We start from the raw sequence: 26,568 nt of genomic DNA on the forward strand, positions 1-26,568 counted from the left end.
GGCCAGCAGAACAAAGTGAGAGGGAAGAACTACAGCTAACCCTGACTCGGCATACAGGGTGAAAGAGAAGAAGAGAAACATTGACTGAGAGGGAGAGAAAGAGAAAAAGAGGGAGGGATTAGAACTAACCATGACTGAGTGGATTTTTTTGCCTGGAATTGTGCCTTGTTTAGTCATGTGATCCTTACTGCTCAAACATGTTGACACTGGGGGAAAAGTACACATGTGGATGCTAACAAAGCAACACAGAATGTGCTTGATAGACAGATGAAAATTTAAGAATTAAAACACATTAGTATTAAAACAACAGGGTGTTATGATATTGGAGAATGTTCTACGGTTGCGATCATCACCAGATATTTTCCTGAAGTAGCATTAATATATTCAATATAGTATATTTTTATTGTATTTATCATTGACATATGATCCACTTTATCTGTTTATAGTTAGATGTAAGTGAATGTTCGCTAGACAAAACTGTTTTCTTGATCTTTTTTTATTATGAACAGAGATACACGGACTAGGGCCTGGAGTCCATAGTTTGCTTGCGCTGACTTTTGATTTGGCCTGCCATCCATATAAAAGAGAAGGGTGAAAGCCACTAATACATATTTGATTTATAATTTAATATATATTTAATATAAATATATGGATATATATTTTTAATCTGCCAAAAAAAAAAAATAACATCGAAATAAAAAGTCAAAAAAGAAGTAAATTCAAATAAATAATAATAATAATAATAATTATATATATATATATATATATATATATATATATATATATATATATATATATATATATATATATATTTTTTTTTTTTTTTCAATTCACTATATAAATTACTAGCATTATGTCTCATTAAAGATTAGTGATATTACAAGAATATGGCTCTACAGCTTATAGTCTGAATAGCTGTATTAGGCATTAAACCCTTGTACTATAAATAGGATTATTTATATTGTTCTATAGAAGTTTAAATAAACAAGAAAACATTGAAACTAAAATGGCATTAGCACATTACAGAGTAACAAAGTTAGATTTTTTGGCCCTTCAGAGGAAAACGGTTGGGCCCCTCTGCTATATAAACAACAGATCTGAACAATATAAACCTGTAATTTGCCTTTATTTAATTATGCAAGTAGTTACACAAGTTCTATAAATCTTCCTTGGGTACTAATCAGAATCTGGTTTCCACCCAGGCAGCTGAGCTGTGGTTTAAACACTCCTGATAACGTGCAAATCAGAACTATGACTCGGCGAAACGCCCAGCAATCTGTAAGACACTGTAGAAATGATTTGCTGTGCAATCCAGCCGGCAGAGGGAGAACAAGTAGAGGATCTAAACATGAGTTAGCAGTTCCTCCACATTTACAATCAGTAACAGAACCTAGCCTTTAACATGAAGAGAAAAAAAAATCAAGCAAAGCCATATGTAAATAATGACTAAAGAGCATTACATGGTGTACCATGTGTGTTAAATTCAAGTCTTCTGATTCTATTGTCAGCCTGAAGAATGTTGAGTCATGGTTAGTCCTGGTCCCCCTCTCCCTCAATGAAGTCAATGCTTCTCTTCTTCTCTTTCACCCTGTGTGCCGAGTCAGGGTTAGCTGTAGGTCCTCCCTCTCGCTTTGTTCTGCTGGCCTGAATACCGCTTCCTGTTTTCACCCTGCTGTGAACAGAGGGAGGGAGCAACAGAAGGAGTATAAAAGCAGCAGCTGGAGAATGAACTCCACAAGCTACAGCAGATCCAAGAGCTTCTCTTCATAGAAAACAAAACAACTCTAACAGAAGACTAGAACTTCACATACTGAGTGAGTAAACAGTTTCATAATAATGACTTGTAAATGCATTTTTAATTTGTTGGACATTTTTGCTCCACATTCGCATCTTATATGTTGTCTTCATGAGATGCTCCATCAGGTTTTGGTTTTTTTGTTGCAGAGATTATACACTGCATCTGTTCTCACTATCTACTTTTATTTGTTTCTCTCAGAATAATGGAAGCAGATAAGCAGAACGTACAGACGGAGAAGGTTCAGGTCACAGAGCGGTGAGTAAAGCTATGAGAATATAATCGGTGGAATCTGTTGTTGTTAAAAATCACAGGAAGTAACGGTGTAATGAAAGTGTAATTATGTGTCATTTAGAAACAGTGTAATTAAGGTATTTCAGGTGAACACAGCACTGGATTTCTCTCACTTTCTCTCTCTCTCTCTCTCTCTCTCTACACAGTGATCTGTCTGAGCAGATAAAGGCTGTGACTAAAGACAGTCACGTCCGAGCTGAGAACACAGAACTGATGCTGGCCTTCCAGAAAGCAAACATCAGCCTGCATCAGTATAAGGTCAGTCATCTTCCTGGAGCTGATCATCACTCTCATCACAAATACCTTTAAAATCAGATTCCAGTCATGCTTTAATACAATGTTCTTGAAACAACGCCTTAAATATGACATAACAGTTAACATTATTCCTCTCTGTCTCTTTTCTCAGCTCCTGCTGTGCTCCTTGTACAAGATCTATGAAGCTCTGGAAGAGGAACTGGACAGGAACGCCTCTCACGAGAGTGTCGCACCAATATACTTTCCTCAGGAACTGGCCAGGATGGAGGCACTCAAGAAAGACCTGGAGCACTTTTATGGTCAAGACTGGAGAGAGAAGATGACCGTACCGGCTGCTACACTGCGATACGCTCAGAGATTAAGAGAGGTACTACAAGGGCCTCTGAATGATAACTATTCCTGCACTATGCTTGTACTACATGTGTAGCCTCATTCCACCTTCACTATAAACACTGGTGCAATTTGGTACTTTGTAGTTAAATATATATGTCGTTCGTCTCTTGTTCCAGATTGGCAGCGAGCATCCTGAATACCTGGTGGCTCACGCTTACACTCGCTACCTGGGTGACCTGTCAGGGGGCCAGATTTTGGGCCGTATTACCCAGAAGTCTTTGGGACTGAAGAACGGAGAGGGCTTGGGGTTCTTCTCGTTTCCCGCCGTCAGCAGCCCGAATCTGTTCAAGCAGCTGTACAGAAGCAGGATGAACAGCATCGAGCTGACAGAGATGCAGAGAGCGGGAGTGCTGGAGGAAGCCGTCAGAGCCTTCGAGTTCAACATCCAGGTAAGAAAACTGCTTTACTTTACTGATTACCTTAAAGGATACTAAACATTCTGTTGGGTTTTTATTCGATTTATCTTTGCGAGACGACATAACATCAGTGTGTGTGTGGTTCATTTTCAGGTGTTTGAAGAACTCCAGACGTTGCTGAACATGTCAGAGAAGAACGAGCTGAGGCAAAGACACAAAACACAGGACGTCAAGACTCCAGGTAAAAAAAAAACTTCACTAACACAAGCTTCACAGATCCAGCAATCATTATCTTATCCAGCATTTAATACTTCAACTATCTCTCTTTCCTCAGATATCAGCGTGAGCCAGAGATCAGCAGTGACCTCCTCACTGACGTCCAGCTCTCAGCTGTTCAGGATGCTGCTCGGATTGTGTTTGGCTTTGGCACTCGGAATGGGAGTGTATGCGTTTTAAATATACGACTGAATATCGTGTAAAATACTGTATATAGTATGCAAATGTAAATCAAGTCACGGGTATAAAAAAAAAAAAAAAAAAAAAAAAAAAAAAAAACGTGGTTCAGGAAGAATTTCAGCATGCACTTTTCTGGAGTGTTTTTTTACAATCGGGTTGTTTTGTACACTGTATAATAATGAATATTGTTACTGTTTTATTTTTTCTGATTTATTGATGACAGGATCAGTAAAGTCATTGTTCAGACATACTGTATTGTCCAGCTAATGTTTTTTATTGGATGCAGCATTTCATACTGTACCGAGAGTAAAATGTTAAATACTTTGAAGAATTGTACATCAAATGTACATACTCTGCTTATTTAAAAAAAATAATAATAATAATAATAAAACATGAAAGATTTAAACACTCTTTCTGTGACCTTATTTTTTTTTATCTGTGACCACGTTTCTTGTGAAATCTCATACAAATTAGTGTAATTCCATTTAGCAGGTGCCTGAATGGGTGGTCTTCTAGTGGACATCTAATTAAGAGAGCAACGACAGGCTCTTGAAATCACAGAAGCAGTAGACTGAATGGTTATGGGTCAATAATTTTGACTGGAGAGTTGTAGAGAATAGTTTTACTCATTACCAAGAACCATTTAAAATATGGTCAGGGTTTTTTTTTTTTTTTTTTTCTTTAGGCTATTTTGGATAAAAGTGTCTGCATCAAGGTGTTAAAAGAAAGTGAGAATAAATACTTTAATACTTTAAATACTCTGGGGTTACAATAGCTTGTTTTATACTTCATGACTTTTTCTATGAAACTCTTTTTGACACATTGAAGTGAACTCAGGAAGTAGTGGTAAGAACAAAACTTGTTACCAAGGACAAGCAAAAAAACAAAACAAAAAAATCAAACCGAATCAGCACAAAAACTGTCTCTCTCTCTCGCTCGCTCGCTCTCTCTCTCTCTCTCTCTCTCTCACTCACTCACTCACTCACTCACTCACACACTCACTCTCTCTCACACACACACACACACACGCACACGCACACGCACACGCACACGCACACGCACACGCACACGCACACACACACACACGCACACACACACACAGACAGTGTCAGAGAGAGCACAAGGTAGCAATGAAAAACACGTAAAATCCAATGAGATTTATGACATCTTAAGGCAAAAATTTTCAATAATTTATGCAATATGAGTACAAATAACAACTTGGCTATATTTGGGCCTTTCACCCAGACACTTGAACTTCGGCAGCAGTCGATCAGGGTACACAAGCAGGCTTGGGATCCAATACACGTCTACAAAGACCTTAAACTATAGTGTCAATTCAAAGAGAATTCATAGGGAGTACACATAAGTAGGCACGCACATAATAGGCGATGTTAAAAAGCGTAGAATAATTTGTTGGGAAGACAAAACACAATGAGGTTTAATAACATATCTTGGCGAGAATGACCTCTATTTACCTCTAAGCCAATTACTTTGTGCACGATAGAATACTGCGCAGTCATCCAAAATATCCAAGTGCCAGAAAACTAGGCTTGGGTGTGGGAACAGGAAAGTCAAGAATCTCTGAGAAAACAATTAAATTCATAAGCAAATAAGGTGTTCCAATGGGCACACAATTCCCAATCCAGGTGCTAGAATATCTTCCAAATCCATATTGATGGTAGTAGCAATGTTAATCCAACCTTGATTGGCTATATTTTACCAACAGAGCTGACAAGAGGCTTATAATTTGGTGATATTTCCTCCAAGCTGAAATAAATTTAGGACTGACAGAACTATCATCAACAGAGTAACAATTAGAGAAGACCTGCAAGTGGAGGACAGTTCTCAATAATGTGATGTACAGTAGGAAAGGGCCACACATAAAGCCGTGAGGCACTTTAGTCATGATCTGCATCTAACCTTATCTTCTTATCCTTTTATTACACCATTTCTTGGAGGTACGACTGAAGGCAGTTCATGTGATAGTACAATGCGTTGGTGAGGGTGGTGTGGACAATCCCCTGGTTTACCAGCAGATAGAGCCAGTAATCTTAGATCTGAGGAATTTCAATAAGCTCTTGCAAACACGTTTCTTCAGCTTGATTGTTAACTGTTTATTCAAAGAAAGAAAAACTTTTAATTGTTCATTAACAGTACAGTGAAATTCTTGAAGAGTTGGATTAGATGGTCAGCCATGATAGATATTGATTAAAAAAAACAACAAATGACAGTTTGGAGGAACCTTAGATTGAACCCTGAGCTTTCGGGCCAGTACAACAGAACCTCTAGCAAATCGCCACAACTGGTAGATAAGGTGTATATTTAGGAATTGTTGATCCCAAAGCAGTAATTGGTCCTGGATTAGATTAGTTCAGGACTGACTTAGGACCCTGTAGGTGTGAATCACCAATGCAAACTACACTTATGCAAATTTCTGAAATTCAAATGGTATGTGAACAGGGAGAAGGAAAAAAACACTTTAATTGCCATTGAGCAAATGATTGTGACAAAATAATAGTACCCCTGCAAAAAAAAGATCAGTGTTTAACATAAAAAAAAGCATGCTGCATATTTCTCCAAAAGCATTACATGTTCAAATTAAACGTATCAAGTCTCGGACCGGTTAGCTTGTTATCAATGTTTATTTGTGAGCCTTTAAACAACAAGACTATGCACTCTTCCCCGGTGTGTCAATATAAGTAAGCAAACAAAGTTCCTCTGATTGCACTACAAGTCACACGTGGTTAGTTTTGATCTCTTGCTCGATCTTCCGTCTGTTTTCTCTCAGCATTTGGAATGTTTCGTGTCATGGTTAGCTCTACTCACGTCACGGGTTAGTCACAGTGCCATGTCATGGTTAGCCATAAGACCGCCCTCTCAGTTTATTCTGCCCCGAGTGCTGCTTCCTGTTTGTTAGAGCTTAACAGTGAGTAAGCAGAAGTGCTTATTCCTCTCCCAATGCATTTCAATTCAAAAGAGCTTCTCAGCAAATTCATGTTTAACCAGAAAAACTCAAATTCATCAAAACAAAATAGTATAGCAAATTGTTGCAGGAAGATGAATAATAATTCATCGTTATTATGATATCTGATCTTTTATTCAAGCTGTAATTAAAATCAGGGTTTTTTTTCTCCATTCTATCATTAAGATCACATCCACTTGTTGTTAGACAGGAAGACTCACAGTTGCCTCACACCATTGTTGATCATTTTTCTATTACAGTACATTTTACCGCTTAGTCATCAAGTAAGCGATTTGCAGTGATTTTGTGTTTAATTCAAATTGGCCTTATGTCCAGATAATATTGCAACACAGCCGCTATGAAGAGTACGTTTTTGTGCAACATTAGCCAGGACTTACGTCATCTATGTGGCGTACCTGCGCAATCTCAGAACTTTATTATTTCCTGGCAATGCGAGATTAAGTGAGAACAAGTATAAAAAAAGGGGACATCTAGGACGACTCCACAAACAAAGCAGATCTGGTCCCAGGAAGAGGAGAGGTCCCTGAAAACTACACTGAAAGCAAACATTGAGTGAGTAAACGGGGTTATTTTTTAAGCAAGTCATTTTAAAAATCGATTAGAACTTACCTGATAAATTGTCCCTCTTTTTTTACTGTAACTAATTAGATTTTTCACAGAAATGGAAGAGGAGAAGCAGAAAATACAAACAGAGAAGCCCCAGATTACAGACTGGTAAATTAAATGATGGGCAGCTGCTCCATAGAAATATTGAGGTTTATACTGGTGGTAACATGAAGCTGTATCTGTTTCTAGTGACCTATCTGAGAAGATAAAGTCTGTGACTAAGGAATGTCATGTCCGAGCCAATAGCACAGAGTTGATGCAAGCGTTCCAAAGGGGAAACATCACCCTGATGCAGTATAAGGTGAGACACCCCTTTTCGAAAATGATCTCCGGCTGCTTTAAAAACTAGATTTATACGTTTTGTCATCTTGTATATAAATATTTTTAATACATGCCAACCCCCACCTGGTTCCTGTCTCTTCCCTCAGCTCCTGCTGTGCTCCCTGTACAAGATCTATGAAGCTTTGGAAGAGGAACTGGACAGGAACGCCTCTCACGGGAGTGTCGCACCAATTTACTTCCCTCAGGAACTGGCCAGGGCAGAAACACTTAAGAGAGATCTTCAACACTTTTATGGTCAGAACTGGAGAGAGGAGATGTTCATACCAGCCTCTACACTGAGATACACTCAAAGGTTGAGAGAGGTAAGCGACGTTTGGAAATAGAGCAACATCTTACAAAATCATTAATCTAATTTCCAATGCACTGCAAAACCCACACTTATTTTCTATCTGTCTCAGATTGGTTGCAAACATCCTGAATACCTGGTGGCTCACGCTTACACTCGCTACCTGGGTGACCTGTCAGGGGGCCAGGTGCTGAGCCGCGTTCCACAAAGGTCTTTGGGACTGAAGAACGGAGAGGGCTTGGGGTTCTTCTCGTTTCCTGCTATCAACAGCCCGAATCTGTTCAAGCAGCTGTATAGAAGCAGGATGAACAGCATCGAGCTGACAGAGACACAGAAAGAGGGCGTGCTGAAGGAAGCCATCAGAGCCTTTGAGTTCAACATCCAGGTTAGAAAACTGCTTCGCTTCACAGGTTCACTTAAAGGATGTCGGACATTCCGTTGAAAAAGCTGCTTAAACACTTGCATGATTAATACTGTAGGTTTCAACACAATGTAACACCGGTTTGTTGTGCAGGTGTTTGATGAACTCCAAACTTTTGTGAACATCTCAGAGGAGAACGAGCAGAGGCAGAGACGCAAAGCACACAACTTCAAAACTCCAGGTAAAAACAAACACCAACACAAACTGCACAAATCCTGCAATCGTTCTCTTATCCAGCATTTTAATACTTCATTGGTTTCTCTTTTCTCAGATATCAGCGTGAGCCAGAGATCAGCAGTGACCTCCTCGCTGACATCCGACTCACAGCTGCTCAGGATGCTGCTCGGAGCGTGTTTAGCTCTGGCACTCGGAATTGGAATCTACGTATTTTAAATCATTTGACTGTATAACATTTATTTATAGTTGAACTCAATTTGTCCAATACACCAGATGTGAGTGTGTGTATGCTGATTGTCTTTTTCTACGTGGTTATTGAGGGCACACGTCTTGAAACACAGCTGGAAGTTTAAAATGAGCCACTTTATGTGAGAACACTAGATTATTAGAGAGAAAGTAGGACAGCACCTGTACAGTTTCCAGGGCATTCCAGGAGGTAATGATGTCACTGCTATGTTTCTCACTGTTCCTTCTCACCCCTGTACTTCCTGCTAACACCTAGAAGACATAACCTCTAAACTTAATTGTGAAAGTGCTGCAGGAGCATTTTAAGGAGCATTAGATGAAGTGTTACATGGACATCGGAATTTTTATTTTAAAATGATGTAAGTCCAAGAACAGCGAATTTAATACTTAGCAAATTTAAGGCCTAAAACGTAGATTTTTTTATTTTTTAGACTTTTTAAGATTCAGCAGAAATGCTGTGTATGCATATTATTATAACACAAAATGCTGCAATCATACGCACCATCCATTTCTCCGGTCAAGAACATTGCTCAATAGCATTATGATCTCTGAATTCATATGCGAACACTAACGATTTAATAACAGGAAGCTTCTGAGATGCCCACGTCACCACTGTTTTGTGTTGGAATGGGAAGCCATTTATTTAGACACCAAATAAAACCTGTCCCCCCCCATAATCTCGACAATTCTACACTCTAAAGAAAATGAAAAAAAAAAAAATGTACAATCAGCAAATTGTTTACTTCATGAAACATAAATCGTAACATTAAATTAGCTCTTGTCATATTCGTATTGTTTCAGACTCAATCTTATGATAAATTTTACTTACAATTTGGCGATACAGCGCCACACAAACACAACACTTGCGTTTACAGGTCATTTGTTAACCATATCAATTACAAGTGCATTACAGTTTCAGTCACCATATAGATATTTTTTTACACTTCATATTTCTGATTGCTGATCTGTAATTACATTAAGCAGAATTAGTTATATGACCGTAGTAGAATTAACAATAACAACTTAATTATGAGACTTGGTAGAATTAATTGTGTGAAAGGGCCTTAAACAAGCACACCCTCACACGCGCGCACACACACACACACACACACACACACACACACACTCCAGCATATCAAAAAAACTCACTAATCTATTAAACCTCTTAGATACAGTCAATCTATAATTTAGGGTTGATTGTGTAAGAGTGTATGTTTTTGTGTGTGAAGGTGTAAGTCACAGTTTCAGATTGCTTTTCCGTTTCCTTGACAACGCATTAAAGACTGTGAGTGTGAGAAAGTAGGAATGTTGTTGAAAAGCTCTCACCAAAAAAATCTAGGAAATTGTGATTTGCATAACAGAAATCATCTTTCAATGGTTTCTGATTGGAGTGTTATTTCATATTACATTTATATTAAATTCATCTATGGCTAGACAGTTAGCTGGACTACGCAATAAACCCAAAACCTAGTTACAGTTTAGTAATTTGGTAAAAAAAAAAAAACAATAAATCCCATTAAACTGAGGAGAGGAAAAAAAAATGATCTGCTACAACTTTTGAGGACACCTGACCATTGGTATTGATTGGTATGAGCTTTTTGTAATCCCCTTCCACAATAATCCCCCTATTTGCTGTTATTATAACATCCACTTTTCTAGGAAGGTGTTCCACTAGATTTTGTGTTAGTAAAGTCAGGTACTGATGTAGGAGAGGTGAGGAGGCCTGGGGTGTAGTCAGTGTTCCAATTCATCCTAAAGGTGTTCAGCAGGGTTGAGGTCAGAGCTCTACATCAGGCCCTCAAGAGCTTCTAATCAACCCATGTAAATATATATATTCATGTAGCTGGCTTTGTGCACAGGGGCATTGGTATGCTGGTTTTAGGAAATTTTTTGCTGGAGTGACGTGAAAAATGAATGCTACCACATCCAAAGTCATCCTGTAAAATTGTGTGCCTCCAATCTTGTGGTAATGCTTTGAAGAAGAACCACATATAGCCTGAAACGTCAGGTGTCCTGATGTTTACGTCCATATAGTGTCTATTGAACGAGTTAATTTCATATTTCCGCATTCATTCATTTGTGTAACGATGCATGCTGACGAGCGATGCATGGTTCTGTTTTTGTTAACCTTCTGCCTAACGTGTACGCTCTTTAAAAATATACTATGGGAAATGCATAACAGAAAAGTTGAGTTAAAAAACATTTGGCTAATGCAAGCTTCACATTACATGTTATGAGGTACTTCTTGTTGTTAGAACAACATTGATATTACATTAGGTTCTTTAAATATTCGCACAGAATTTCAATCTCTAGTGCAATAATCAGGCTATTGCAGAATATAGTGTACAAGATTTTGGAAATCTACAAATCACAATAAATTCATTTGCTTGACAAAATAAATCTCGACATGTCATCAGACACTGCTGTTCATTCAGCTCAAAATACAGTTAGTAGACAAAATATTTTACTTAAGAAAGCTTGTGCTTTCTTACAAAATGATCAGTTATTAAGTAATTAACTATAAACTATAGCGTTTAATGAAAGGCCACAATGCAGTTCTGCAGTTCTGTACAAACGGCTAAAAAGCAGTGAGGTGAAATGAGCTACTTCTAAGCAGTGCATTTTTGGCTACCTGCTTCTACGTACTTCATTCGCTGACTTTAATGCGTTAGAGGGTGAAGAGCTGATCCTGAGCGCTTTCTTGTTTCTGTGCTGATTGTTGAGAGTTGGCGGGGGTTGAGGAGTTTTTCTCTACAGAAGGAAGGTGTTCCACTGCTTTTGCTCTCTGTGCTAAAAACTTGTCAAACTCTGTGAGGAAGAGACCGAGATTCGGTTAGCGAAAGATCAACGAAAAATCAAGTGGAAGCAGTAGAGAGAGAGAGAGAGAGAGAGAGAGAGAGAGAAAGAGAGAGAGAGAGCGCTCACCTTCACTGGTAACACCTTCTTCATCATCATAATCATCATACTGAAAAAATAAGGCATTTGGTGTGTAAACATTTAAAATCTCAAGAAATCACTTTGGTTTTTTAACATGAATTAGTTTTCTGTAAGTGAACAGTCTGTGGCTGTGATTAGTCTTTTTAACACTTGTAACACTTTATATGATCACATGCACATTATCAACTTGTGCTGTTAATATCATGAACAGCAGCTACGCTAATTCCTCTCCACTGCTTCTCTTTCTCTCCCCATCCCGAGGCATCCTGAGGTTTGGCCAGCTCCAGTCACCTCCCACCTCGTGAAGATTATGGACCTATGGATGATCATGGACAAGTAGATGCCGAGTGTTTAAAGGCCCTGGCATGGAGAAGCTGATGCTGGATCTATGATGATCACAAATTGTTCTGTATTGTTGAAAGATTTATGATCAAACTCTTGATGTCACCCATATGAGGATGGGTTCCCCTTTGAGTCTGGTTCCTCTCAAGGTTTCTTCCTCATATCATCTAAGGGAGTTTTTCCTTGCCACTGTCGCCACGGCTTGCTCATCAGGGACAAACGCACACCATTCACCTTCACTGTTGTTTTCTGTAAAGCTGCTTTGAGACGATGTCTGTTGTGAATAACGCTATACAAATAAACTTGACTTGACTTGTACTAAACATTCAGAATAATTTATTCTGGATAAACAGATTGTGTCTTTTTGTGTTCACAGGGCATTTGGTTAAGACTAAACTTAAATCCTTTAAAGAGTCACACAAGAAGGAGTTTTTTTTTTTAGTTTTGTACAGGCATGAGCGAGTGGTCATTGTTTACTGTGCTGTGGCAATGCATTCACATGATCTTCAGTAACTGCCTGGTTAGGGTCTTGATGGTTTAAATACGACTAACAAGTTTTGATAAAATTATTCACAAACATGTTAAAAGAAATAAAAATTCCCACGCACATTCGTAGAACCATTATGAACTGAATTAACAAATATTTCCAAATTTACACCACGCCCACTTAAGGTTTAAATATACATACAGCAAGACTTACAAATACAATGATTACACTAATCTGATAAAGCTGTAAAAGTATTTATATGTATTATTGTTATTTATATTATATATTTTTTGTGGTAATGAACATAAGCTATGATAGATATCTCCAGCTTGCATTCTATTTTAGGATCTCCAGATGGCGCCAACAAACTACATCAATTCAATTCAGTTTTATTTATAGAGCATTTCAAATAATGACATTGTCCGAAAAAAAAAAAAATTAATTAATTTAAAAAAAACCCTGCTTTACAGAGATAAATATATGGGTGCTCCCATCAGGATTTTTGGTATACCAATAACGATGCCGATCACCGATTTTTTTCTTTTTAGGGCTATTTGAAGCTTTCAATTGATCTATTTCTCTATCTATGTGTTCAAATAGCATTAAGTTTCAAAATAGAAAAAATTAATGTGTTGTTGTCTTACGTACCCTTACTAATGTTTAAATGTACTTGCATTAATAACCTTTAATTTGCCTTGAGTGTATGAATTTGAATCTTCATTTATGATTCTCTCTATTAAAAATAATGTAGAACACCAAAAAAAAAAAAAGTAATTAAATAAATTTTTCTCATATATAAATCCTGCCGTTATTGCACCCCACTTGTGATGTATTTTTTCCCCCACTAGAGAGGCGTGCCCCACACTTTAAGAACACTGGTGTAATGTCAACCCAAGTACGACCCGGAACCCTTCGTCTTCCACAATAGACAGCGGCTGATGATCAAGGCATATCAATTTAATTATTTTGTCTGATATTTCTTTATGCCTCTTACTGTCCTTGCAGTAGGATTACTGTCTTTAAAACATCTCTGTTACCAACAGCTGAGTGAGGCGCACTTGAGTTGCTGAACCATCCCTCTCTTTCTTAGCGCTAGCCAACTTTCAGAGCTTTCTTTTAAACTTTGAACTATTCTGTGAATAACCTTCAAATGTCTGAAACAGTAAGTGGTGTTTGAGCTGCTTCCAGGCTCATGGATTTTACTTGGTACACAAGTTGCAGACTGGCAGTGTATTGTCTTATTCACAATCCTTGTACAATTGACCAATGAAGTGCCTATAAGTTTAGTGCCTATACATTTAACTATCATAAGTTTATTACTTAGGCCAAGTAATCTGAGCAGTTATGCAAGAAAGAAGGTTGTGTCTGCTATTAGCAGGTGTGCTGGGTATGAGGGGTGATATAGAAAACACAACGCATGTTATTGGCTGCCATTTAACCAAATTCCTTGCTTTTCATTTTGCCCTAAGGGGATGTAAACTTTTGCACTTATTTGGTGCCCTAGGATAAAGTGTACCTGCCACCGATATCCGTCTATGTGGGTGTACTTCTGACAGATTTGAGTTTGATTTAGTGTGTTCCGATATTTATTTTTATTTTATTTTATCCGGTAATCAGGTCTCTGACATGGAATTAGCACAATTTCAAAAAGTTACAAGCCTTTTTAATTGATCATCTTTGGCAGGAGCTCATTTGATTGCCTGAGGCTAGGCTGTGATTTTAATAATAATGACCTGCAGTGTGTATAATCAGAGAGGATTTAATGAGTTGTACTATGCTGGTGCCACCACTGGGAAGTTAAAGAGAGTTCAAGAGATTGTCAGTGCTGCTGACTATTCAAGAGATTCACTTCATGGAGTGTTTAACTGTAATTCATGCATATAAGAAAAAGCAAGGTTCAGAATTACCGTTTCTGCAGATAACCACTTCTCAATGTCATCCATAACAGCATTCTGTGGTGCTGGTACCTGAAGAAAAAACCCATCCAAACACAATTATACAGTGGGATCTTTGATGAAATGTATTATCCATTTTATATTTCAATATTGTTTGTGTGACAAATCATGATCAAACCAAATATAGATCATTAACAGACCAAGAACTGTGCAAGTCATGACTTTCAGAGAAATAACATGATTTCACATAAATCAGGAACACTGATTCATCACTGCACCGGCATGCAATCAGGAAAACAATCATGCATAATCGGAATCACCTTCCATGAAATCTTGCTCCTTTCGGATTATTCTAACCCTTTTGCTACTCTCTGTTTTGATGAGCTGATTTTAGCTTAATAATTTACATAAAAGCACGTGATTGGCCAAAAAAGAGCACGTGTGAATAAAAAAAAAAAAAAACCCTCACACAAATCTTTCCACTTTTCCCCCCAAATTAGTTTGTTCCACTTTCTATTCAGGGTTAACTCATGAGACACTGTTGATTTAGTCCTTTCATTATATTCTGTCGAACATTATAAAAATAATGACTCCCAAACTATAGCAATTTTAATTACGTAGTACTTGATTCCATCATTCTACAACAGATCTGAGTATTCATACGAGCGTAGGATCAATCGCAGAAGATCTCAAGGTGATAATATTTATATAGATAGCCAACATATAGCTAAATGGTTTATGGCCAATGGTTAATGTGGACAACTGGCCACAACACTCAGGTGTGTTTGTTAAACTTCCTATTTTAAATTTAGTCCCTGTATGCTGTTATATTAACCTCCACTTTTCTGTGAAGGCTTTCCACTAGATTTTGGAGCATGGCTATGGAGATTACAATAAGATCATGCACTTGATGTCATGCAGGGTTTCATGGAGTGCAACAGCATTCCAGAGGGTATAAGTTTGAAGCTAAGTTTAGGCCAAAATATTGCTTTCCTGCAACTCACTTGGTACACAGTGGCATTGCTGGAGCAGATATGGCTTGATCTCTTAGTTCTGATGAAATAAGATTATAATTCAACAGCATACAGAGACATTCTATAAAACCTTTTTGGGAAACCACATATAAGTGTGATGAGATGGTCAGGTGTCCACATACTGTTGGCTATACAGTGTATAAAGAGAGCATGCACCCAAGATCTTATCATAGTTGGAACCCACCAGTTCCTCACTGTAAAGCCACTGTGAATGAAGAATCCAGTTACTTGCCTCATTCTTCACACACTCACGCTGGCACACACAGACACTGGGTTAGTATGTTAGTGTAACACTAAAAAGCTGTTGGTTGGTCAATAAAGCAAGCAATAGAATAAACAAAAAACGAATCTATAAATGCCGTATTTATTCAACGACAGTTACTTATAAAATGTGTTTTGTCAAACACGAAACGTCGATAGACTTTGCCTAGTAGATAATACATAATGCAACTAAATGCATTCGAATGTAACAAGGTCATGTTTTTGTATTCACTGAAGCAGCTTCTTCTGAAAATTAACTGTAATTTTGATTTCATGTCTCTAAGCGCTCAATTGGCTTTGCTTTCATCTTAACATTTGTACTGAGCTTTCAGAAATGCCTTTTTGACAAATGTCTGCATTCAACAGAATGGATTTCACACTTGTCTGATTATTAAAAACCTAAGTTTATACAAAGATATAAAACTGAGTAGCAATTGAGCACCTATTGCATCATGCATGGAAACTTATTTTCGAATTCAATTATGAGAGGAATGTCAGCATGGCTCAAGAACATCATCTTATAGTAAAACTGACACGTCAAAATTCGATGTATTCTTCAAACACTCATTTCTACTGCCACTGCCACAGACTAGAAAAGGAGTTCTATGACTTCGTAAAGGAAAGGTTTAATATGTTCTCACCAAGCATCTAATTGTGTAGCATTTACAAAAAAAAGTGTGTATTATATAATACATTAATTAAAAACTTTACAATTATTTATACCAACCCCTGCTGTGACCTGGAGCCGAGTGTCTAGTGCTTCGGCTAAGCCCTCTACTGCGCCAGGGTCCTCGTATCGAACACTACACACAAACACAGTTGAGAATGCAGGTGCACAAACAAACACACAAACCCAAATTTGATTACTGTGCACACCTCAATTCTAGCAGCAAATATTTGATATCCAGGCAAGCTGGAATTTAATATTTACAAATAAAAAAAGCTGATCACATGAGCCTGATTCAATAGCATTATCATAATTTCCAAAAATTCTAAGAGCATTTTATAATTATATAGATGCATTTTGTTTTTTATTCAATAGAAATAATTCACATTGTAGAAGCTATTGCTATAACAAATAAACTTCACAATAAGATCCTTTTTCTTAAAACCAGTTCCTCTTGAACTGAAATGCAGCTTTCCTGTAATACTACAGTTCATTATATTCTCAACTCTACTACGCATAGTTCAACTCAATGTCAAAGGTTTCATCCTAATCCCAGCAGAAATGCAATACTAGGCCGGGACTGATGTGAGGTGGATGACTGTATTTGAATGCTTACCTCTTTCTCTGCTCAGCCAGTGAGCTTCCTCTCGTCTGGGCAAACATATCAAATTCATCATCATCTCCTGCAGCGAGGAAAGATGGGATAGACAGAATATAACACATCGAGACAATGAGTATATAAGAGAGAATGATGACAATACTGAAAAGAAAAGAATCATCCATTGTGAACGATTGTAAAATTAATTGTACAGAAGCAACAGACCTGCACTCGTTATGGGATTAGATGTAGGCTGGGCCACAGGCTCATTGACGGGTGGATTTACCATCGGAATGACTGGTGCTAAAGCGGTACTAAGGTCTATAAGATTTCCTGCCGCCTGCTTTAATATAGAAAAATAAACATCAGAATTTAATAAAACATACTACATAAATTACTGCCATTAATGATCAATGTTTTATTTGAGATTATAATTATACCAAATACGTGACTATTTTATACGTTTTTAATAATGAATGAATCAATTATTAAATTTAAATAATTAATTAATTATTAATTAATGAGCATTACAGAATCTTTACATTGAACTATAGATTTTAAATATAAATGTACTTGTTCTGTCGGTGGTCTTTGGACCGTGCTCAGCCTTTCAAACCTTTAAAAAAAAATTATAAATAAATACTGATAAACTGATTTATTAGACAGATATGACATTTTTCAATTTTCAACACAATGAGAAAGTATTAGGGGAAAAAAAATGATTCCAACAAACACTTTTTTGAGTCACACTTTCTCTACAGCTGGATCTCAAATTGTGTTTTGCCAGGCAATATAGCCCCATTGCAAGAAATAAGTGAATAAAGTAAGGAAATTGACCAATTATCAATGCAGTACCTCTCATATCGTATGAAAGCATTGTTGAGATCATCGTTGATAATGAGCAATTCTCCAATCAGCTCTTCATCACACAGACTAGGGATGAGCTCGACTACTCGCTTCTGCATATCCTTACACACGGAGGACAACTGCTGCTCACACACATTTGAGAAAGAGAAAGAAAAGAAGTTAATGTCTGCTATATAAGTCGATTATTTATCATCACAGAGACTGAATGACTGGGGTGTGATGACGAAGGTGAGGTCGGGGAACTCAAAAAGCAAAATCGTGAGGAAGACGAGGGTTTGAGAGAATAGAAATAGATTGGAAATGAGCAGGTAATAAAGTGGATAAGTGACTAAAGTAGTCTAATAGAAGTAGAAGTGACCGAGGTGATGAGTATTGAAGTGAGTGAGTATGAAATTGTGAGGATAGACAAACTGAAAAATAAAAAGACGAGTATTCGAAGGGTTTTTAATTTCATTTTTTTATTTGGGATGTGAGTTGAGTGAGAAAGTGATTAGGGATTAAGCTAATGATCTAGTAGATGAGTGAGGGAAAGATACCTGAAGTAGCTCTGTGTCTGAAGGTGAGCTCTCTCCTGGTCTAAGCTGGTTCAGCATCTCGGTCATTACACTCAAGTTTCCTTTCACCAGATCCAAATCTGCTCTTAGCTTCTGTTTCTGAGACACACACAAACACACACACACACACACACACACACACAGACACACACAGACACACACAGACACACAGACACACACAGACACACACACAGACACACACACACAGACACACACACTCTCTTTACTACAGGTCAAAATCTGCAATCATTAATAACAGATATAAAGCAGACGTTATTACACATAGGACATTATTTATAGTTGTACCTGTTCAGGTGAGATCTGTGCAGGTGTCCCATTCGTCTGGGGGATATCTGCAGTGTGAGTCCCTGCCTCATTGGGAGTGTGTGTTGTGGGTTCTGCAGCAGGTGGGGCAGGTGTATTGTTTTCCGGAGTGCTCTGAGAGAGAGGCCATAAAACAAAGAGATTTATCTCTCTCAATAACACAGACCAAAGTACACATCAGATCTGTTCCACATGGCTAGATTGAATAAGATGTTTTTGTTCTACAGTAGACTGATTGCATTGTGTTAAGCTAAATTATTTAAAAACTATTCTATTGTGATATAAGTGAAGGTAGCTGATGTGACTTTTATCCCACAGGTTGTTAACGCTGAAGCCTGGCACAAGGCAAAGTAAGGTGGAAAAGGGAAAGGGAGTTGTGGTGGGGAATGTAATGTGTAAAAGGACATTAAAACTGAAATGTGTTTAGACACTGAAGACTGACACGCCTGTAATACTTAAACTTTTGCATACTGTAAAACGTAGAAAGTGTGAGGATTCAAACAATCGTTAAAACAAGGGGGTGTGGCTAAAACAATTTTTTCCACTTCTATCACATTTGTTATCAACACCAGATTATATAATCAAGCATCTCTGATCATTATTTTATGGTAGTAGACCTCGAGTTAAAGAGAAATTCATTACTGTGCTTAAATCAATTCCAAAAAAACCCATATATTTTCTCTACTTCTATGATGACAGGTTGCTGTAATCTGCTGGATACATTTTGCATTTATTTTGCATTCTCTGCTTTATAGGAATCTCAGAATGGTGGTGTTCACTTTCTTTTGTTGAAATGTGTATTCTGTAAAGACAGTGTCCTGTAGTAGGATAAAGTCCAGGGAAGAATAAACACACAGTGGGGATTTACCCTGATGGGGGTGTGTATGGGTGATAAAGCGTCCAAATCAGTCATAGGAAACTCCAGGCCTCTCTTCCTCAAATCGTCATAAACACACACCACACCAGACAGTGACGCAACGTTGCGGAAAGCATCGGCCCATGCCTAAGAAAGTGAAAATATGACCGAACAAGTGATATTTATTCGAAATCATTTGGGCAAAATCCTATTGGGTCAATGTTAAAGTCCTATAATCAGCCAGTTACAAATATAATGCGCCATTGTGTTTCGCTAAAATGTGGAACAAACCTGAATGAGGCTTAAGACTCGATCATGTAAGACCATAGGGGGATTGTTTTTGGGGAGAATGGTTCGGACCAGCACTCCCTCGACGAAGTCACGGGTGCACACGTGGACGTGAAAACGATGACCGCAGTTCTTCACGCAAGTCTCAAGAACCTGGACAAAAGTGGGAAAAAACAGATGATGTGAAACGTCAGAGGCATAAAGGCATTTATTTTTTTTCCAAGCCAAGAAGCACTAAACTTGCACTTCTCCATTGCTGAAAAATTTAATCTGTTTTACGTCTGTGGTACGATCCAAGAGAGATTTGCACTATAACAGAAAGATAATTGACTATTGCATGTTGGCCATATTTGGAGTTGTAATACAGCAAATTACATTTGGATTAGGCAAAGAAAGAACTGCAACGCCAAGGAAATAAACAAACAAATAAAAAACACAAGCATTACAATAGAAAAATAAGACTAATATGATTTAAGAGCTAGAAGAGCGAATTTAAGATTTATTAAGCCCTAAAATTTTGATTTTCAAATGTGAAACTTTTTACGACTCTGTGGAAACCCAGAATATAACAGTTATTATTAACATGTTTGTGTAAAAAAAAAAAAAAAAAAAGCAAAGCAGTAACAAAGTATCCATCCATTCTGTCTGTAGTAAAACTTTATTAGTATTAGTATATTTTCATTCATTCATTCATTCATTTTCTCCCACTTATCCGTAATTCGGGTCGCGGGGGCAGCAGTCTAAGCTGCCTTCGACTGCCGCCCAATCCTCACAGCACCGTCCCTTACGGTCCCTCCTGCAGGTGGTGAGCCCACGGGAAGGCGGCCCCATGTCACGGACCTTGATATTTCCCTCGTAAGGGACCCCCGGAGCACAGAGGGTTAAGGGCCTTGCTCAAGGGCCCAAGAGTGGCAGCTAGCCGATACCGGGGCTTGAACCCCAGACCTATTAGTATATTATTTAAGTAATATACATTAAAAACACATTAACACAATGAAATATCATCTATTAGGAAAAAGCACATCATGATATATAGTATTACTAATACTATATGTCATGATGCCACAGCAGATCATCCACATGTTTGATGTTTTTATGCTGGATGCCCATCCTAACGCAACCCTCCCCATTTATCCAAGCTTGGGACCGGCACTAAGACTGGCTGGAGTTGGTTCCCTGACCGGGGATCGAACCCGGGCCACAGCGGTGACATATAGTATTAAATATGAATAAACATGATATAATGCTTTATTAAATTACTAAATATAAAACATAAAAACGTGAATGATGAAAGATGAACAATTATTCGGTGAATTTAGAAATGAGCGTACGCATACAAACCTGTTGAGGAACAAAAGGAAAGAGAAAGGAAAGAAGTACTTACAGTCAGTGCCAGCATAACTTCTCTGAAATTTTTATTTCCCACGATTTTCTTTTTCAGGGCTCTCGTCGCAACTTTGGGTCTGTAAGGATGTGAATTAGTGCAAAGTCTGCAGTTAAACACCATACTGAACACGACAAGAAGAAAACGAATGAATAAGAATGAATGAACTGTGTTTAAATGGTGTCCTACCCATCGTCTGTCTCGTTTATGATGTCACAGATTTCCATGTTCATGCCCCAGTCCTCGCCCTCTAGGGAGCCTTTAGTAGCTTTCTCTGCACAAACACACAAACAAAGTCACAGCTGAACAAATCGGACCTAAGGTGTTTTCTATTTATCAGTCACACTTCTTTTATTATGACTAGCATCCATGAAAAGTAAAATAAACCTGAGCTTGTGAGTCTGGTGCACATACAAGACTCTAAAGATGAACGCAGGGCTGAGCTTTTATTTAAGCATACACAAATCACTGTCAGTTAAACAAGTGTTTAGTATTGATGTATATTAAAACGAACAAGTTCTCAGAAATGGCTTCAAATTACAGAGAAACACTCCTACAGTCACATACCACAGAAAGGGTCCCTCTCGATACTAATTTCTACGCCTACAAACGTTCAAGCGTTTGAAATTTTTTTTTTACAAGTGAAAAATCTGTTCAGTGCATTAAGAACGCCGACCCCCAACCACAAACGGGACCCTATAGAAATCAAATGCATTGTGGAACTTTTCTGTTAACGTGTTGGGGATGGGTAATTACATGACAGCTGCTGGAACAATTCATTTAAACAAACACCTTATTTGTATTTCTGGTTTTAGGACAGCTTCTTATCAGATATTTCAGTTCAACCCCTGACCGATTACCAGACAGCTGTTGATGGTGGAAGTTTGTATGAGCGCTCATGTGATCTTTCATTCGCACAAGTTCCTCCCAGACGAAACCTCTAACGTGCGAGTCTTTCTAATTCACTTAAGCCCTTCTTCTCGCTCAGTATTTTCATGTGACTCTCAGCTGGCCGTGTACACGGTCTCCCTGAGCAGCTCCGAGCATTTCTGACATCGGTGTGAACAGTGGGAAGGGTGTGTGAGAAACAGATTGAGAATGACCTTTAATCTAATAGCAGTACTGAACTAAAGTTTACAAATTTTGGGATCATTTCAGAATGAAACTGAAAAAAACATACACTGCATTTACCTTTTTTTTGTTTTGTTTTGAAAATAATTTTTTTTATATTTTTTGTATTTATATATTTGTTTTTTATATTCTTGTATGCAATTTCAGCAATAAAATTGATTTTTTTTAAAACAAACAAATTACTTGTTTATTTTAAGAGACTTATAAGATTATACACACACACACACACACACACACTATATACATACATACATACATACAAAATATTTTATAAATATATAAATAAAAACAATTGTTGAGACAATCCAGTGCATACAACAAAAGTGAACTCTGGATCTGAAAAAGATATCGCCCTCTTCAATAAAGTGTTTATTGCTAAAACAACCTTTAGCACAGGAGTGCTCAACTCTTTCCTATATGTCCACAGTTCAAAAACAATGTAGTAATTTCCTTTTAAACAGATCTGAAATGAGCATCCAGTCTGTCACAAGCAACCAACAAATGCAGGAAGTTAAAAATCACATATGGAAACAATTAGGATAAGTCAATATTCCAGTCTGGTTAATAATCCTTTCAACCAATTGTCGTATATATATTTAAAAAAATGCCTCTGTTCTTAATGTGCACGTTGTGAATGAAGAAAAGATGGGTAGACTGATTTAGACCTAAATCCTAAAGTGGTTTCTTCAGCTGGGAGGTAACAAAAACATCCTCCTTTCACACCGATGAAAAACACTGAGTTTGTTCACATCACGCAAAACACTCGTTTGAATAACTCTACGAGCTCATGGAGCAAATTACCATACTGAAGAAGTGAGTGAGTCACACAAGGCACATTTAAATCACAAGTAGGATATAGGACCTTTAAACAACACAGACGAAAAAATGTAAAAAGAAATTCTATGAAATGACGTTAAATAAATACACATATTGGCTAGGGATTCGGTCAGAATATACTACATGCTCATCTGGAGCATTTGTGTCATAGTCAATGTTCTTTTAGCCCATAAATGATTGGACACGGTCGCTTGCACACGCACACATTCACAGCTCGTGATGATTTGGAGTCGCCAGGGATCTTGTTTTTTGGAGGAATCTGTAGAACTCAGAGCAAACCCTGTCATGGGAGAACATCACTAACCTGAGCTGACCCAGATGCTTCTTGCACCATGTTGGCACCATTAGATGGATACGATTCATTATATTGCCAACTGGCATGAATTTGGCATGAATGAAAGCATGTTTTTTTATTGCCTCCAGTGTGATTCGGGATAAAACAATAACGGACTCGTGAACTGAACCAGGATTCCGAAATCTCTACCTGTACTCTACACGCAAATATCAGGACCAAAAACCAGCACTGGATGTGATATGAGTAGGCAAGAGCTCTCAGGTTATAAGTAAATGTTTGTTCTACCACGGCTTGAGCTCATCCATGATGTACCGATCTGTCGCTCATCTACACACAGGTGAGAGCTCACAAAATGTTGAGCCTTGTAAACTTTTCGGGGGTCCACCACAAGCATGTGTTGAAAGGGAATCGGTTCAACACACCGTACATGTAATTATTGGAATATATACATCATTTTGGAAGGAGTCTCCAGTGTCAGTCGAAAAAACAGACAAAAAAGTAAAAATGGAGCACATTTTTAGTTTCTCAAGCACATTATAAAGCACATGCAAGTGTCCAATTCTTTATATAAACCTGCCTAACATATAAAAAGCAGTGTTTTCAGTTCCCCAATTATAAAAATATAACCAAAAACACACCCATTAGCAAGACAAATAAAAAAAAAAAGACCAGAAAACCTTTAAATGTTAGTGTTTCACAGAGATGATTGTAAACTACAGCACTAATATACAGTCAATAATATACAGTGGTGCAAAACATCTGTTCTGCCAGAGACAACTTTCATCTTGTCGACTCATCAGTAACTTAAAAATATATATAAAATATATATATATATAGAAATAAATTTTAAGTAAAACTAAACTAACCAGTAATAAATATAAACATGTACTTATGAAACAGAGCAAAAAGAATGTCACGAGGAAGCTTGTTTACGTTCTCTGGTTGTAATAAACCGACAATTCAATTGCAGGAAGTAAAATATGTTATAAAAACAATAAGGAGTTTACTCACGGATACGCTGGCCCACCGGAGAGGAAAACGGGTTCCCGGTGAGAAAATCCATTTTCACTCTAAAAGATCACAAAACAAAATTATATACACGCGTTTGGCATATTGGGCTTTTTTTCTACGTGGGTTCCGCAGTTCATCGCTACAGGATTGAACAGTGCTGTAAGTAAACGCCCGCGCGCGCGCGCACGCACGCCACAGAACAACGCGAGCGCGCGCGCACGCTCGGAACAACGCGCCCGCGCACGCACTGAACTGAATCGCGAACGCGCGGTCACGTGAAGGAGAGAATCAGTGTAGGAAGTGTAACAGCCTAAAGGTCTTCATGCAACTTCAGTTTATTTGCGTTGCAATTTAGACAAAATAGCGTTTCAGAAAAAGATTACACTTACACTTCTAGGCAAAAAGTAAATAAATTAATAACAGATTTACACTTCTAGGCAAAAAAAAAATAAAAAGTGTCAATTCCATCAGCCAGATGTACACAGATAGATGAAGTGACTTAGTATAGAATACCCTCTTTTCTAAAGTCTTTGTGAATAAACTTGCAGCTTTTTACATAAAGATAAGTCTTGCTCCATGCACTGTTGAAGGCTTGAAACACATTTTGAATGTCCCAATATTTGAATCATCACGATTTTCTCTTCTTCTTCTTCTTCTTCCTCTTCTTCTTCTTCTTATTATTATTATTATTATTATTATTATTATTTTTTTTATTTTTTTTTTTTTTTCCGCTATGCCCATTAGGGGCTGCAACAGCAGATAATCTGTCTCCATACCAACCTGTCCTCTACATATGCCTCTTTCAAACTAACTACCACATCCATGAACCTCCTCCCTGGTTTTTCTTTTTTCTTTCTGCCTGGTGGCTCCATCCTCAGCAAGTATCTACCCATATACCCCATGTCCTTCCTCTGCACATGTTGAGCTATTTTATGAGTTGCTCAGTAGCTCCTAGTTTTATAACCACAATAACTATAAATGACTGTAGAAAGATCATTACTCATAATCTTACACTTCAGTGCTCATGTTAGTTCTCACTCTCCAGTGTTCTGTATTGTTTAAAGATTTATAATCACACTTTTGATGTCACCCAAATGAGGATGGGTTCCCCTTTTAAATCTGGTTCCTCCCAAGGTTTCTTCCTCATAAGGGAGTTTTTCCTTGCCACAGTTGCCATGGCTGCTCATCAGGGATAAATACACACCATCAGGGTTAGGGTTAACTGTTAAATTCTGTAAAGCTGCTTTTAGACAATGACTGTTGTAAAAGCACTATAGAAATAAACTTGACTTGACATGTCCAAACCATCTCAATCTAACCTCCCTCACCTTGTTTTGAAACATCCTACAATGATGGCCCCTCTAAAAAACTCGTTTCTAATCTTGTCCTTCTTCGTCACTCCTAATGAAAATCTCAGCATCTTTAACTTTGCCATCTCCAGCTCCACCTCCTGTCTTTTAGTTAATGCTACTGTTAAAACATAACAACATAGTCAAACCACAGTCCTATAAATGTTCCCTTTCACTCTTGCAGATACACTTCTATCACAAATCACTCCTGTTATCACTCTTCTCCACTCACTTCTTTAACACACTCTCCATTACTTTACACTGTTGACCCCAGGTACACAAACTCCTCCACCTTCACCACCTCTTCTCCCTGCAGCCGCACCGCACCACTCCACTGCCCTCCCTTTCTTCACACACATGTACTCTGTCTTACTCCTACTGAATTTCATTCCCCTTCTCCACAGCATGTTCCTCCACCTCTCCAGGCTCTTCTCCACCTGTTCCCTACTCTCACCACAAATAACAATATCATCCATAAACATCATAGTCCACGGATACTCCTGTCTGACATCGTCTGTCAAACAGGATAGGGCTCAGAGCTGATCCTTGATGCAGTCCCACCTCCACCTTAAACCAGTCTGTCATTCCAACTGCACACTTCACTTCACACTGTCCTCATACATGTCCTGTACCACCCTCACATACTTCTCTGACACACCTGACTTCCTTATACAATACCACAACTTCTCTCTCGGCAGCAGCTTCAAGCAACATGGATTTTACGCTGTGTCCCCACACTGCTGACTGTGAAGGGCTTACATCAGATACCTTAGAGCACTTGATTGTTAGTTGGGGAAAAAAGGTACCCTGACATTTTAAATAATTATTATTTTGATTTCTA

At 38.0% G+C, this 26,568-nt stretch overlaps 4 protein-coding genes across 10 annotated transcripts in view; 3 read left to right on the plus strand and 1 right to left on the minus strand.

Annotated features, from left to right (window-relative positions):
* Positions 1–21,949, plus strand: part of ap1m2 (adaptor related protein complex 1 subunit mu 2) — a 223,707-nt gene extending 201,758 nt beyond the window's left edge. Inside the window, exon 13 of the transcript XR_014530554.1 lies at positions 21,935–21,949. The gene's annotated coding sequence lies outside the window, so the exon portion shown is untranslated. The remainder of the gene's footprint in view (positions 1–21,934) is intronic.
* LOC310716189 (target of Myb1 membrane trafficking protein) lies at positions 115–24,606 on the minus strand. 7 transcript variants are annotated; one of them, XR_014530526.1, is made up of 18 exons: positions 24,379–24,583; positions 21,294–21,378; positions 21,105–21,183; positions 19,724–19,873; positions 19,445–19,579; positions 18,559–18,690; positions 18,235–18,351; positions 17,687–17,820; positions 17,405–17,447; positions 17,057–17,174; positions 16,850–16,916; positions 16,294–16,369; positions 15,490–15,558; positions 14,284–14,343; positions 11,536–11,575; positions 11,257–11,418; positions 1,470–1,672; positions 115–206 (listed from the first exon to the last, which is right to left on the minus strand). XR_014530526.1 is itself a non-coding variant. In XM_083523176.1 (17 exons), exons 1-16 carry the CDS (start codon positions 24,428–24,430, stop codon positions 11,279–11,281), a joined length of 1,497 nt encoding a protein of 498 aa, XP_083379302.1. In that variant the 5' UTR covers positions 24,431–24,583; the 3' UTR covers positions 1,110–1,669; positions 11,257–11,278. The 7 variants fall into 7 exon arrangements, 4 of the variants coding, with proteins under 4 accessions (XP_083379302.1, XP_083379301.1, XP_083379303.1 ...); XR_014530527.1 differs by lacking the exon at positions 115–206 and adding an exon at positions 1,110–1,286; XR_014530528.1 differs by lacking the exon at positions 115–206 and adding an exon at positions 1,110–1,286 and having other exon boundaries at positions 1,461–1,672.
* On the plus strand, positions 1,669–3,958 carry LOC310716364 (heme oxygenase-like). Its single transcript, XM_083523536.1, has 7 exons — positions 1,669–1,814; positions 1,997–2,053; positions 2,236–2,347; positions 2,496–2,711; positions 2,854–3,126; positions 3,247–3,334; positions 3,428–3,958. Exons 2-7 carry the CDS (start codon positions 2,001–2,003, stop codon positions 3,547–3,549), a joined length of 864 nt encoding a protein of 287 aa, XP_083379662.1. The 5' UTR covers positions 1,669–1,814; positions 1,997–2,000; the 3' UTR covers positions 3,550–3,958.
* Positions 5,644–8,954, plus strand: LOC310716368 (heme oxygenase-like). Its single transcript, XM_083523549.1, has 7 exons — positions 5,644–7,084; positions 7,192–7,246; positions 7,328–7,439; positions 7,567–7,782; positions 7,879–8,151; positions 8,281–8,368; positions 8,459–8,954. Exons 2-7 carry the CDS (start codon positions 7,194–7,196, stop codon positions 8,578–8,580), a joined length of 864 nt encoding a protein of 287 aa, XP_083379675.1. The 5' UTR covers positions 5,644–7,084; positions 7,192–7,193; the 3' UTR covers positions 8,581–8,954.
* Positions 24,607–26,568: the final 1,962 nt, after the last annotated feature.

This window comes from Silurus aristotelis (assembly GCF_946808225.1).
Source record: "Silurus aristotelis genome assembly, chromosome: 2".
Classification (NCBI taxonomy): Eukaryota; Metazoa; Chordata; class Actinopteri; order Siluriformes; family Siluridae; genus Silurus; species Silurus aristotelis.